At 40.5% G+C, this 14,652-nt stretch overlaps 1 protein-coding gene across 1 annotated transcript in view; it reads right to left on the bottom strand.

The window, feature by feature from the left end:
• Positions 1-2,267: 2,267 nt before the first annotated feature.
• Positions 2,268-14,652, bottom strand: part of RABGAP1L (RAB GTPase activating protein 1-like) — a 391,910-nt gene continuing 379,525 nt past the window's right edge. The window contains 3 exon segments of the mRNA XM_015566064.1: positions 2,268-7,320; positions 8,296-8,493; positions 12,807-12,878. Coding sequence (XP_015421550.1) covers positions 7,168-7,320; positions 8,296-8,493; positions 12,807-12,878 — 423 coding nt within the window. The 3' untranslated portion in view covers positions 2,268-7,167.

Below are 14,652 nucleotides of genomic sequence, written 5' to 3'. Positions count from 1 at the left end.
GGCGCAGGAAGCTGCCAGGGGGCGGCCGCAGGGCAGTCAGCACGGGAAACAGGGCGGTGGGGGCGAGCGACCGCGACGGGGCGACTGAGGAAGATGAGGCTCCGCCGATCCTGGCCCCGCCCCTCCTTCCCGCGAGCCTCCTAGCGACGCTGAACTCTCGCGAGAAGTGTAACGCTACTTCCTCTCCGCCAGAACGAGTGTACGTTCGTACGTACGCCCTGTTTGCTCCGGCTGCGCAGTCGCAACTCGGAACCTTACCCCAATCCGGAAGGAACGTATTGGTCTTCGAGCTCCAAGTCGGAAGTTGACTAGAGAGACGGCTGCTTCCGTCCCCTCTAGGAGAGCGGAACAACCTGGCAGCCATCTTGTCTGAAGCTAACCTGTGAGCCTCTGCGAGAAATGGGCACAAAAGGGAAAAGTGGCAGTCTATTTATGTTGTTAAAACGGGAGAGAACGAGAAGTTAACTATGGAGAACCCTGAAGAGAACAGTGATTTCCACTGGGTTCTGGCACCAGCGACATGGTTGTGTCATCAGGGACCAAGTGGGGCTGCGTTGGGCACGTGACGGCGCCGCCGGGGTTAAAGCTACTAATACCAGGCGCCACACACTATGACCTTAAACCCGCTCTCTCCTGTCCCTGTGGTTTGCGGAAGCACTTCCGGGGTGCCCGCGCCCCGGCCACTGACCATTCTGCAAGTCTCCAGTTCTCACCGGGTGTAGATGCTGGGACTGTATTCCGCTCGGCTGGCTCCAGCCTCTCAGTAAAAGCCCCTAACGGCGGTTCTCAACCTGTGGATCGCGACCACTTTGGGGGTCGACCATCGGAAAACACATATATAATTACATTACGATTCATAACAGCAAAATTACAGTTAAAAAGTAGCAACGAAAATTTGATGGTTGGGGGTCCCCACAACATGAGGAACTGTACTAAAGGGTCGAGGCATTAAGAAGGTTGAGAACCACTGCAAGAAACCAACCCACTTGTCAGGTGCTTCAGCCTCTGACAGCCTCAAAACGTCTGCAGCGTGAACACTAACCCCCGAGAAGTCCCCACCCGCAGTCACTCAGCTTTACTATCGCCGGAGGCAGTGATTACAAAAACAGAAGAAAAAAGATTTTAGAAAGATGCAGGTTGATCCTTATCCTAGCTAACAAATTGGAGTACAATTCAAAAGCAAATGCATGAATTTCACAAACGTGAAATGAAGTCTAAAAACAACAAAACTAGCCTAAGGTGTTATAAAAATCAGGATGGTCTTATTACATGCATAGCCCACGGACAATAAATAGTGTGAAGGGTTGGGCAGGGGCAGGGGCAGGGGGAGGAGCCAAGAGGAGGTTGGGTGGGGGACACCTGTAATACTGTCAACAATAAGTCTTTTGTCCCAGTGCCTCTTCAGGGCCTGTTCGGCCTTTGGTATCTATAATACAATAAAATAAGTCCCTATTTCCTTTTAATTAATTGTCTTATTATTAAGCTAGCTTTTTTAAAATTTTATTTTCTTGTTTAAAGTATACAAATAGTAGTACATATGTCTCCTTTTTTTCCCCCATTGACCTTCTCCCGGCCTCCCCTACCCTCGCCCCCCCACACACACACATACCCTCAACACCCCTCCCCCCCCCCACGTGTCTTGTGTCCATTGGTTGTGCTTATATGCATGCATACAAGTCCCTCGATTGATCTCTTACCCATCCCCAAACACTCCCCAGCCTTCTCCGCTGTAATTGGCCAGTGCAGTCACAGGCCTGCTTTTGTGAACAAGCAGTGATAAGTGAGCCAAGGAAAAGGAGACAGTTGCCAAAACAAGGATCACTACGGAAAAGAATGGGTGGAGGGAGCACATCCAGTCACTGTTTAGGGCAGTGGTTCTCAGCCTTCCTAATGCCGCGACCCTTTAATGCAGTTCTTCATGTTGTGGTGGCCCCCAACCATAAAGTTATTTTCATTGCTACTTCATAACTGTAATTTTGCTACTGTTATGAATTATAATGTAAATATCTGATATGCAGGATGGTCTTAGGCGACACCTGTGAAAGGGTCGTTCGACCGCCAAAGGGGTCGCGACCCACAGGTTGAGAACTGCTGCTCTAGGAAAACAGGGCCTTGGCAGTTCTGCAGGTAGAGCCTGGAACAAGCGCCTGTGTGTTTTTTCTTCCTAAGCTGACTGGAGCCCAGTGTCAAATAAGGAGTGCTACATAAACACTGTGTTCCGCTGATTTAGAATAAAATCAACTAGAAGAAAACAGAAAAGACAGATATGGACTCGGGAACAAATGTTTATTACTGCTTAATGGGGCCAAAGGGGCAACACAAAGCATTGAAAACATCACTGGCTCACAAAACAGTCACCTGTGGTTACCTTCGGGGTTGCATTTGTTTATTTCACAAGGCTCCATTCACACATGAAAACAAGCTACTAATCCAGTTCAAGTTCATAACAATTATAAAAGTAAACATTTTGGGGACAATGTACAATAAATTGCACTTTTCTTAACAAGCATTACATTTACATTTGTGGAGTGTACTATGCATAATACATGGAATTATGGAAACATCTAATTGGTCAGTGTTTATAGAGGAGAGAGGCTGCCCACTAATATTTCTTTTGTCGTCAATTAGCACTGCCGGGGCTAATCAACTCCTTTATCCCAGAACCTGTTTCCATTAGAGAAACCACGGACAAAAATCATACTATTCCTGAAAATAGATGTTAGAGAATTTCTACTACCTCCTCAGCAAGGGAAAGGTAGGAGTTGAAAGAAAGGAAGTGGGGCTGACTCAGAAACTCGTTTCTTTCGTTTGAATTAAGGATCCATATATTATGCAAAATACCAAAAATAGAGAAACTGATGTGAAAGGCTATTGGGACATCTTGGATTCTGGGACCATCTCCAGCTTTATTCTTGTGCTTTCATGACACCAGAGTCTTGATGCATTTATGTCCTTATAACTCAGTTTCCTATATTTTATTCCATATATAATATATACTTATGTTACAGTGGAAAAGATTTTACATGTTAACTTACTGCCAATGAAAACAAAAGGAACTTAAAATGTTCAGTTTCTACTCAGTGATTCTTTTTTCTTAAGTTTTTCAGAATACCACTGATGATAAACCTGGGATGGAGGTGGGGAGAATGGGACATGTTGATGAAGATGTTTGTACAGCAGGTAACAAATTCATTTGGAGATAAGCTGGACATGTCATCTTTTAGATGGAAGCTGAGAAGGGGACTCCTGACCGCTGACTGAGTCACTCCCTACTTGTAAACATCCCGTTTCTCATTACAGTTCAAGATCATCTCTGCTTGAGGTGCAGCCCCCACTAAAGCATTCATTTTGGTAGCTTTTGAAAGACAAGGAATTCCTAAGGGAAAGGGCTTTGCCTTTATTGTACAGAAGCCACTATGACAGAGGATGTTTTGGAGCAGTTCTAGTTCAGTGTGACCAGGAGCCTGGCAACTCCAACTCGAGGCAAGAGCTTTATAGCCAGTAGTGAACAGGCCATTGAACCGTTACCTGCCCTTCTGTATTCAGTCGCCATGTATGTATTCAGGTGCATGGTACCTGGGTATACAAGAGTTAGGGACCCTCTATAAAATTTTACACACAGAAATCTAACTGTTCAAATCAAACAATAGTTTGTCCATTCTCTCATTTATAACGGAAGCAAGAGAATCAGAGCTTTTGTAAGTATTGTTTTTAAAAGTTATATAATAGAATCATCTTATTAAGTGTTCTTTTCAAGAGAGATAAAACAAACAAGGTATTTAATTTTTTTAAAGCTCCTTTGTCCCTTAAAGGGGTCCTGAATTCAGACACCCACCTTAGCAGAATAGTTAGTAGAGTGATTTCAGCTAAAAAAAAAAAAAAAAGAAAGAAAAGAGTCCCTTACGTCAGTTACATGTGATTCTCAGCTGCAGCATCTAATCAACCCTTTTAAGGATTCCTCACCTCTTGTGCCCTAAACTGTGTATTCTCTTGTTTTACCCACTTTGGCTTGGAAATGAAGCCACTAGTTATTAACTGGAAAGTATTTAAGAAAATGGAGTAGGGGGTTGAGAAAAATAAATAATATATAGTATAAAAGAATGAAAACATTGAAGAAATGAAACAAGATAAATACGATTAAATATCCCAACATCAGTACAAAGATTGCTTTTCTATTTTACTATGAAAGTTTAAGAAAGTCAATGAAGAAGAAACTGCCAACTTAATAGCCAAGAGAGGGGAATACAGGTATTAGCTGTATGTTGATATAGGCCATAGGCCTGTATGGTATTCCTATCAGTGTTTCTGAAATGCTCTCATATACAGAACATTAGGTAACAGAGTTTGGTTTTTTTGCATTTAATTATATGTAACTAAATATAATCAAATTGTGCCATGGCTCAGAATATGGGTAGCTAGCAAACATATGCACTGCAAAATTCAGCTTGGTTTTTTTCAGCTTTAAAATACATGTTAAATAGGATTTTCAAGATATAAAAGCTACTGAATTGAATAATCAAGTTGAAGTTCATTCCCTTCATTTATTTTGCAGAATTTAATGAAAAGAGAATCACTTTTCAGAATGTTGCAAATGTTAGATTCTGGAGGAATGTTTTAGATAATGTGTTCTAGAAAAGATGAAAAACACACTATAATATCTGAAAATTTCCTGGATATTTGGGCTAGTTAATCTCTTTCTAAAGGAATCAAGAGAAGAGTAGCAATTCTCAAATATACTTCAAAACAAGTGAAATTAAAACTAGCAGTTAATCCTAGGATGCATGAGTTTTAAACAAAAGACAGTGAAGGACATGTGGTTTGAGATAATGATGTTATAACATATTGTTTGAATAATCATATCATATACCGTATTTTGAATTTTCTTTCTTCTATCTTTACTATTGCTACTGACCCAAAGGCATTGCAGTGAAAAAGTTTAGACTTATGGTGCCAAAACATACTCAAGTATGATATGGAACCGGAAAAGAAAAAAATCTGTAGATTACCATTACAATCTTTAAAAAGAAAATGCAAAAGATTGATTTACTAAACATTTGGAATGTATATACCTGGTGATTTTATTTAAAGAAAAAAATGAAATTTGACCAGGTTTACAGGTAAGGACTGGACCTAGAATAATTCTATTTCTCCCTCAACTACTATTTAAGGAAAATTATGCAATTTAGTCATTCTGTGGAATGTGCCAATTTTTGGAAGTTAAAAAAGCTCTGTATAGTAGAGCTATAAGACCCACAAAACAGAAAAGAACGTCTTTAATTTAGCTGGCCATTTGATAAGGCAACTTGTACAAGGCTTCTTGGTATCAAAGCATAAAGTATCAATAAAGCTAACAAATTATACTAAATGATTTACAGAAACAAGTACCAGTATGCAATTCTCTAGCCATTATATTTTACAAAAATAAAAAATAAAAATAAGAAGATTAGGTTTTCTAAACCACCATGTAGGGAATGTTAAAGTCAACATAGACACTGGAATGCTGGCTTATTTTAATTTTTGGTAAAAGGAAATAAATATAATGATGAAAGATATCAGGACCCAAAAAGAAATGCAGTAAGAAAGTATTATTTCATAAGTGTAACAAGCCTATAAACACTGATGAAGGGACTTCACTTTTTAGAGTTATGACCATTTTAGAGGGAAGCAAATTGTAGTGTGTGCTCCTGGTCAAGATGGCTGTTATTTGATCTTTATCTCCAGGAGTGTGTTAATTTTAATTGCACCATATGGCACACATGAGAATCACTCTGGTGATACAGAGGTTAAGATCCTTTGCAAAGAATATGTTCAACAAGGAAACCAAGAATGAGTGTCAGTAAATGTTACTGTACATACCTAACAGTAGTTGTGTTGGTGGAAAAGGCCAAAAAAGCTTAGGAAATGGTAAAATTTGTTTTGCCCTTACCAAAGGATTTCCTGTGAGGACTATTGATATATACATGTTACATATAATAGAAAAAATATTCCCATCAACTTTTAAACAATAGTTTTCTTTACCTTTCCATGAGATAAGCATTTCTATAAAGGTTTCATATTCAATCAAAAATGTTACAAATGCATTTGCAGCCTCATCTAGGAATACCAAGGGCACATTTTTGGGGAGCTATAGAAATCAAGAAAAGCTGCCTAAGATTAAACTAAGATGATGTGAAGCTGACCTCCATTTCCCCATCTCATAACTTTAACAAAGTTACAGTATATTAGTGTTTCCTTAGCAAGCATATGTCAACATTGAGTGACATTCTCTGTCCCTGTTTCTGAACACAGCGGCTAAACCTAGATCTTTCTAGGCTTCTCTGGTGAAGGTTTCCCGAGGCTACAACTCGCAATGTCCCCTTCGACTTGACATTTGCCAGCACTCACAACTGTGCTCATATTTAGGACCTTGCAATTCCTGCGTGGAGTTCTTAAAAGGACCTGTTAGAACACCAGGGCCAAAGTGATTTATTTCTTCCTGTGTTTATCGAAACCTCAGTTCCTTTTCTCTAGTGTGACTTCTCAACAGCCTAACTTATCCTATGGTTCTTGGCACTTTGTTTCCAGATGCACCCAACATAAAATGAAATAAACTAACTTGCTTCAGGGACTGTTCAATCCCAGGTCTGTCCTTCCCTCTGACAGGTCACCGCTCTCCAGGACATCGCTTTCAGGAGGAAGCCTGACAGTGGTCCTGACCAGCCCCACAGTGTGCTTTACCTGAATAAATGCTGAAAAGTTAAGAGTTTTAGGTTTCAATTTCTTTTTGTGTGGCAAATATCATCTTATCACTTCAACCTTGGAATAAAAGACATCTCCACTCTTATGTAAGATAAAAAACAATATGAACAGTTAGTTCTGAATAAAAAGCATTTAGTTCTGAATTACTGATTTCCAACTAAATAGCAGGCATGTCAAATAATGGGTAATACTAGGATGGATCTGAACATGGCCTTCCAAGAAGAAGCGCGAAAACAGGGATTCAACATAAATCAGGTCAGTTTCAATAACATCCCTTTGAAAGTGGCAAACGAGAAAGAGTGAGAGCCACTGAAAGAGCGGGCTTGCTTCTGGCCTCCTTTACTTTCTTTCTTCAAAGGGGCCCCTGGGAGAGTCCTCGGGTCTCCGTCGCCTTGATCGTCGTGCTCCTGTGCGGGGCGGAGGCCGGAGCTATGTGCTCTCTCTGGGTGGCTGGGCGCTCTGTGGCGGCGGCAGGGGCTGGGTGCCCGTGGCCGTTTTGATCGAGTTCAGGGTTTTGCTAAACCAAGAGTTTTTTGCAGCTTGGATTTCATTCATAAGGGCCCCTCTCTGATGTTCAAGTTCCTAATTAAAACAGAAACAAAATCATCTGCGTTTTATAAATGTTTTCTCTCTGCCAAAAAATCCAGTGCAGCTTCTCGGCATCCCCAGGTATATATAGTCATAGTTTTCCTCCCAGAAAACCCAGGAGAAATTTAACTGGCTTCTTGATGCAAATAAATAAATAAATAAATAAATAAATAAAAGTTTACAGCTAGAAGAGGTATCACTAAAAACCTGAATCTGTGCCTTCTCTGAACAATTAAATGAAACCTCACATTATCTTTTTATTCCCCCTGCAATTTAGGTTACAACCTGATATAACCTATTTCAAACCACAAATAAACATAAACATATGGATGGGTTGAATTTTTACTGATAGAGTAAAGCATGAGTGAGTTCTAGTTCCAAACACATGGCCTTTGCCCTGAGAACATACAAGGTCCGGCAGAGAGCTAAGGACACCAGTGTGTGTGGGTTGGAGCCATGGCAGGACATGGTGGGTACGATTCACTGTTAAAGAGGAAATGGGGAACGGGGGACAGTCCATCAGAACCTAGGACCACTTTTAATTATGTTATCCTTCGATATGGAAAGAGATTATGGAGAAAGGAATTTGGCCAAATCAGGTAATGATGAAAAGAAGCTAAAAAAAAAAAAAAAAAAGGATGTTCAACCATCAGGGGAAGAATAAACAGAGGAGGTTTGGCCTTTCATTTTTCAAAGTGACCAAATTCAATGAGAAAGGATTTTGGCAAAAAATTGCAGGGAAAACTAAAAAAGGGTATGCTTAAGTTCTCACAAGATATAATTTTAATTATTAACATTCGTTTAAATCTATGTGTTTATATCAGTGTTTAAAAATAATGACAAACACCTGACTATGCAGGACACATTCTTGGGCAGAAAAATGTATTTATCATAACACCTATGATTCTGAGCTAAATATGTATATTCTAAAGTCCTAAAATATCCCAAACCTTTTATTGAGTCACCAACCTGGATTTTACACTTGGCCTCCACCAGCTGCAGTTTGGTTTGTGCCAATTCCAGCTCCATCTCCCTCAGCTGCTTCTTAAGCGAGTCCTTCTCATCATCCGATTCAATTCCCTGGTCCTCTCTGCTTATGGCTGCTGGCTTCAAAGCGCCCTCCTTGCTGAAGATGTCACTGCAGTGCTTACAGGCCATCATTTTACCCTGAAAGGAGATAACCAACGTCAAGCTGTATTCCATAGCGTAAATCACTTCCTGAAACAATATGCGGCTTGATTTTTTTTTTAGATGCTGTTTGTTGCCATCAAATGCAGACCTATTTCTGAAGGTCATTATTTCCCTTATGCTACAACCAACATGATTACAGTCAGCACAAAACCCAAGTATCCAAGACAGATGCCCCCTTTCCTCAAAGTATCTCTAGAGCAGGGGTCCTCAAACTTTTTAAACAGGGGGCCAGTTCTCTGTTCCTCAGACCGTTGGAGGGCCCGACTATAGTTTAAAAAAAAACTATGAACAAATTCCTATGCACACAGCGGCGGCAAAAACCCCCGGCGGGCCGGATAAATGTTTTTGGCGGGCTGCATGTGGCCCGCTGGCCGTAATTTGAGGACCCCTGCTCTAGAGAGACTGGGAATAGACAGTATTACAGCCCCTCTTTACATCTGTTGAAGAAATGTTGTACTACCATTACCCTTATAGATGCCAAGCCCCATTCATCATGCCCTGCATGCAGTATCTCATTTAATCCTAGGGCTACTGTATGATTAGGTACTATTTTCACCCCCTTTTTATAAATGAAGAAACTCAGCATTTAAGTAACTTGCTTAGAGCCGACTGAGGTCACTATGACTAACCTAAATCTACCCTTGTAACCAATAAAGTGTAAGTCCTTTTGTTCAGCATTAAGCAAAGATGATCATTACTGTTCAAGGTAATAAAAGTAACTCTGACCTGGACTGCCAATGACAGCATAACCACCACCAGGCAACAGCAACTCTCTTTGAGAAAGGAGTGCTGCTATTTGCTTAAAATATCTCCAAAAGTAGTTTAGAGAGAAAAGATATCACATAATCTTTCTATTTCAGTGTCCTACTGTTACAGCAAGCTCAATGTCCATAACCCTAACTTCTCTCTCTCTTCTCACACATGCAGCAGCTCTCCTCCTTTCTCTGTCATTGTACACATTGCCACCATTGAGGCCTGAAGACTTGGGTGTCTTTTCATTAACTTCTCCTTCCATTTTCAGCTGCTCATTAAATTCTTCCTCTGACATGACCAAGCTCTCCCTATCCCAGGCCTGAATCCCTAAAATCACCTTCTCAGCCCTCACTGGTTTCTTTTACCTCTTCCATACTGTGCTCTTCTGATTCCTGCCTGATTAATGTTCATTAGAGACTTAAAAGATATCTGATAGCTCTCCCAAGAACCCTGTGCTGGCTCAGACAGGCACACAGCAATGTTTGGTATATGTTTATTGTTGACTAACTATTTGTTGATTAAATAAAATGTTAAAGTGGTGGCTTTGATCTAGGTTTAAGTGATTAAAAGTTTACCAAGCTGGGTAAACAGTGTCATTAGGCTGAACCTTATAAAGGAAGTGATTAATCTCACAAGAGGGAGGAGGACATTCCAGCAGAGAGGAGACTGTGTGCAGCCTCAGAGAACTGCAGGGAGCAAGACGCTCAAGCAGAGAGGAAGTTATGCGCTAGTAAGAGGTACTCAGCGAGAAGAGTTCTCCACGGCCACGTTGTAAAAGTCCTGAAACAGAATGCTCATGAATCCTGGTTTTATCCTGAAGAAAATTCATTCATTCACTTCACTAAATCCTGTGCTCCATGTTGGAGTAGAGCAATTAGCCTCATGGAGGAGACATGCTGACGTGTGGGAGAGACCACAGATTCCCACCCACGTCCATCTCCTCCCTTAGCAACAGAAACCTGATGTTATTTGGGCAGGAAATGCCCAGTTAAAAAGAGCCATTTTCTAGACTCGCTTGAAATTAGGTGTAGCCATGAGATTAAGTTCTGATATGTATGGCTACGTAGAGAAACTCATCCAATTGGAGGTAGGCCATTGTATCCTTGCATCTTCTTTGTCCTAAAATTCCACCATGGAATGTGGGTGTGATGGTGGAAACTCCAATTGACAGATTTGGCTTCTAGGTGACCTTGAGGATGGAAGCCCATGCTGAGGATATGGGTCACTAAAGTTTGGACACTGGTAAAACCAAGGATCTTTTTAGTCCTAGACTTCTTCTACATGAGATAATCAGCACCTTCTGTGTTTAAACCAACGTTATTTTGTTTTGTTTTTTATGTGTGGCCTACCTAATTCTAAATGGATACATAGGGTGATTAGTCAAGTTTATATTTGGGAAAGATCACAGTGTAGAGAATTAACTGGAAACAGGATGGTGATAGAGGAATGGTGTTAGGGGATGATGTTCCAGGAGGATCAAAAAATCAGAAGCTATCATCACATCATGCCAAATAAGAGCTGAAGAAGTAGGACTGGAAAGAGAGGAGATAGTGTGGTGTAATGGCTAAGTGTATGGGTTGTAGAGTCTGACTCCCTAGGTTCAAATCCTAGCACGACCACTTATCAGCTTTGTGACCTCGAGGAAATGAATTACCTGTTTTAGAAACCATCATCAATAAAAAGAAGACAATAAATTGGTAAGGAGAAGATTATAGTGTCGATCTTCTAAGGTAGTTGAGAGGGTTATATGGGATAATAATTATGCAGCTTCATAAGTATTGATTGTTATTCTTGATTCTGGCTAAAACAAGTTCAAATGCCTCTTTCTGAATGTCATGCCTTCCATTAGGTAACCCCATCTGTTAGCCAATAATCTCCTCTATTCTTAATGCATACTCTAATCACATCAGTTTCCTTAATGAAATACTGAAATGCTCATTCCTATTTCTAGGTCTTCAACTCACACTGTTTCTTCCAGATGTCCTTTTTTAAATCTTTCTAACTGGATTCTACCCATCCTGCTTTAGTCCAACCAGACCTGAAGTCATCTTTGGTCTACACTTCCTATGATTTTGCTTTCTCTACAACTGATTGTCAGTGTCATCCAACTCAGCACCTATTTACATGCTTTTGAATTATTCCCTCAATGTTTCACATATATCTGTATAATTTGTTCCTTGAGGAAAATTCTGAGCTCATTGTCAGGTATAATTTATGTTAAAAAAAAAAAAGAAATCTAATAGCGGTGCACATAGGAGATGCTCAATAAAACCTTTATAGAGTGATTAATATAAATCCTTGTTTAGTTTTATTTCCACAAAGATTTTAGTTCAGGATAGTTAAGCCTTTTTGGCCAAGACACTTTGTCAACTGAGTCTTGGTCATTGTTTCTACAAGGTACAAAGAATGATAAAGCTAAGTGGGGGGTGGGAGGGGTAAAGGAAGAACAGAAAGGGAAGATTATGAACCCCAAATTTAGCAGGTTTGGGGAGGGAGATCACTAGCTCTATACTCACTAATAATCTCAGACTGGTGTTTTATAACATGAAATAAGAAAAATACATTTTTAGAATACAAAGTCAGAATAAAGTTCATATTTTCATCTCTCATGTCTTGGATTTTTAGGTTATAACTTATTAAAATGTGCATTTATTGTGTGCTAAATACTAAGCTAAGCACTTTATATACATTATCTTATTTACTCTTCAAAATGACCTTATGAGGCAGGTATTGTTCTCTCTTTTACAAAATAATAAAGTTTAGAGAGGTTAAATAACTTGCCCAAGTTGTTAAACTATATGCTGAAGCCCCTAGAATGCATAGAAATTACCGGTATTAAACCTGAATATATTCAAATAGAATTACATCAGGTTTCTAGAGCACTGGTCCCAACATTACTTCTTAAGAATACCAATCCATTTATTTGGTTTACTGTTGTTTCTACAGAATAAGCAACTCCTTTTTTCAAAAATAATCAATACCACTAGGGGGCAGCATATAAATAAATGCCACAAGTTTTCTTTAAAAACAAACATCTAAAAAATTGCTGTTTGAAGCCAACATGTGTTTTCCAGTCAAGTTCCAGATCACCCACGCTGTTCCCTGTCCAAGAGAGTGAGGGGATGAAACTCCGGGGTCAGACACTGAAGCATTGCATCAGTTCAGGCACAGCTGGGATGCAGCTGCTGAGGGCTCCCAGGTTTCCAGCACCCGAGAAAGCTCGGGCCTCCTGTCACGATGCTGAAACCCACTACCTGCCTCTGACAGCCCATAAGACTTATGGGGACATAACTCTGCTGTTGCGAGGAGGGTTACACTCCAGTTAGAAGAGAGACACTATTCTCCATGATTCCTCAGTCTTCTACACAACGGGGCTGGGGGGAGGTGGGGTGGGGTGGTGTGGGGGCTGTGATGTGTAGAAGCCATCCTGCCTGTGGGGCAGCATCACATACTGGGATGAATCCTCCTATCAGGCACTCCCTTAGGGCTGTGAATGTGGAAGAAATTCTCAAACTGAACTACTCCACTCTCCTCACCTTCACTACCTCCAGCTCCTCCTTGCTGGCTGCTTGCTGCTTCTCCAGTCTGGTGCTCAACTGGGAACAGATCTAAAGGAAAGAAAAAAAAGGAGTCTCCATACTGGACAATAGAATGATTCTTACAGCGCGTGCACATAACTTTATCAACTCCTGTGTTATCACATCTCTGCTGCTGGAAGAAATTGTGCAGATGCAGTCATTTCTGCAGTGAGCAGCTGAAGGCCTGGGAGTGTCCCTGTGTGGAGCACTATCTTAATTAGTAGAAGGAAACACATGAGGAAGATCTGAGTTCTTTCCGTCTCTAGCCTCAGGACTGTTCCAGTGAATTCCTGTCCTGCTTCTGGAATCGCTCTATAGAATCTCTGCTGAGTACCTACTTTGTGCAAGATACTATTTATGCTGGGAACTGGATGAGACGCAGTTTGAACCAGAAATGTCCCCTATCTGCAGTCATGGAAAGAGTCTCTGTTTTCAATGACAAAAGTTTCCTTAAGAAGTGGCACAGTGAATAAAATTTTTTAAACAGGTTAAATGACCAGAAAATAATAAAGACTAAAATCTCATCAAGTGGTTTGGCAACACAGCATAAAACGTAAAGCCTGGGAGTCCAGTTCCACTACCTTCTAGTATTATGTCCTTGGGAAATTCATAAGCTCTCGAAGCTTCAGTTTCCTCCTGGCCAGAAAGTGTTGTGCTATGAAAATCAGTGGAGCCCTGGCCGGCTTGGCTCAGTGGATAGAGTGTCAGCCTGCGGACTGAAGGGTCCCAGGTTCGATTCCAGCCAAGGGCACATGCCTGGGTTGTGGGCTCAATCCCCAGCGGGGGGCGTGTAAGAGGCAGCCGATCAATGATTCTCTCTCATCATTAATGTTTCTATCTCTCTCTCCTTCTCTCTTCCTCTCTGAAACCAATAAAGAAATATTTTTTTTTTAAAAAAAGAAAATCAGTGGAAAATATGTACTCGAAGAGTTTAGTATAGCACCTGGCTGATAAGTGCTCATTAAATAAAATCTCATTATTACTGATTTTGAAATAAGGTACTAACAAGTACTACAACAGGTAGAAATAAATGCTTTAAAGCCAAAAAAGAAAAGTTGCTTTAAAAAAACACTGAAAGTTCAACTCTTATGGAACTTGAGTGAAATTTGAATCTTTAATTTTTTGAGTAATGAAATAAAAGAATTAGGGGATGTCAAATTTTCAAGTGCAATTTGGAATGGCAACATAAAAGGTTATTTCTATTATCAAAACAGGCACTAAAAAGAAACCCCATTTTCCTCAAAAACAGTCCTACAGGCCAGGGCCTGCTCGTGGAGTTCAGTCTCAAATTCTCCAGGTCCACGCCTGGAGATAACAAATAGGTCTGCATTAGTCAACATTAAAGAGAAACGATCATCCTAGTAATTTTAAGCCATATACCCTTTTAAATAAACCAAAATATTCTAAAATATAGCCAATGATAACCAATTCCAACTATAGAATGCATTTGATCATGTTTTATGTCCTAATTATCTTCAAACAGATGGGCCTGTTGCCTTTTACATGACTTGAAGTACTTGCCAGATAATATTCAAGAACAGTCCCAAGGACTGCTATTTGCAGAGCGTGGCATATGGCCTAGCATGGTGACAGAAACTGCATCTGCAGTGATGGCAGGTTCCACAGCACATGCCTTTAATGTTCCTTGTACTGGTTAATGTCTAACCATGCCCTCTCCCACTTACCCAAATTCAAAATCTCATGATCACGTCAATGTTTTCCCTCGTTCTAGCAAAAACATGGCTATCTTTTTGTGGCTCCCTCTCCTCCGCTTCCATCACTACTGATTTCAGTCAGGGTCCCA

This window comes from Myotis davidii, unplaced genomic scaffold, assembly GCF_000327345.1.
Source record: "Myotis davidii unplaced genomic scaffold, ASM32734v1 scaffold580, whole genome shotgun sequence".
Taxonomy (NCBI): Eukaryota; Metazoa; Chordata; class Mammalia; order Chiroptera; family Vespertilionidae; genus Myotis; species Myotis davidii.
Note: the sequence above shows the minus strand (reverse complement) of the source record. Positions and strands in the feature narration are given on the sequence as shown.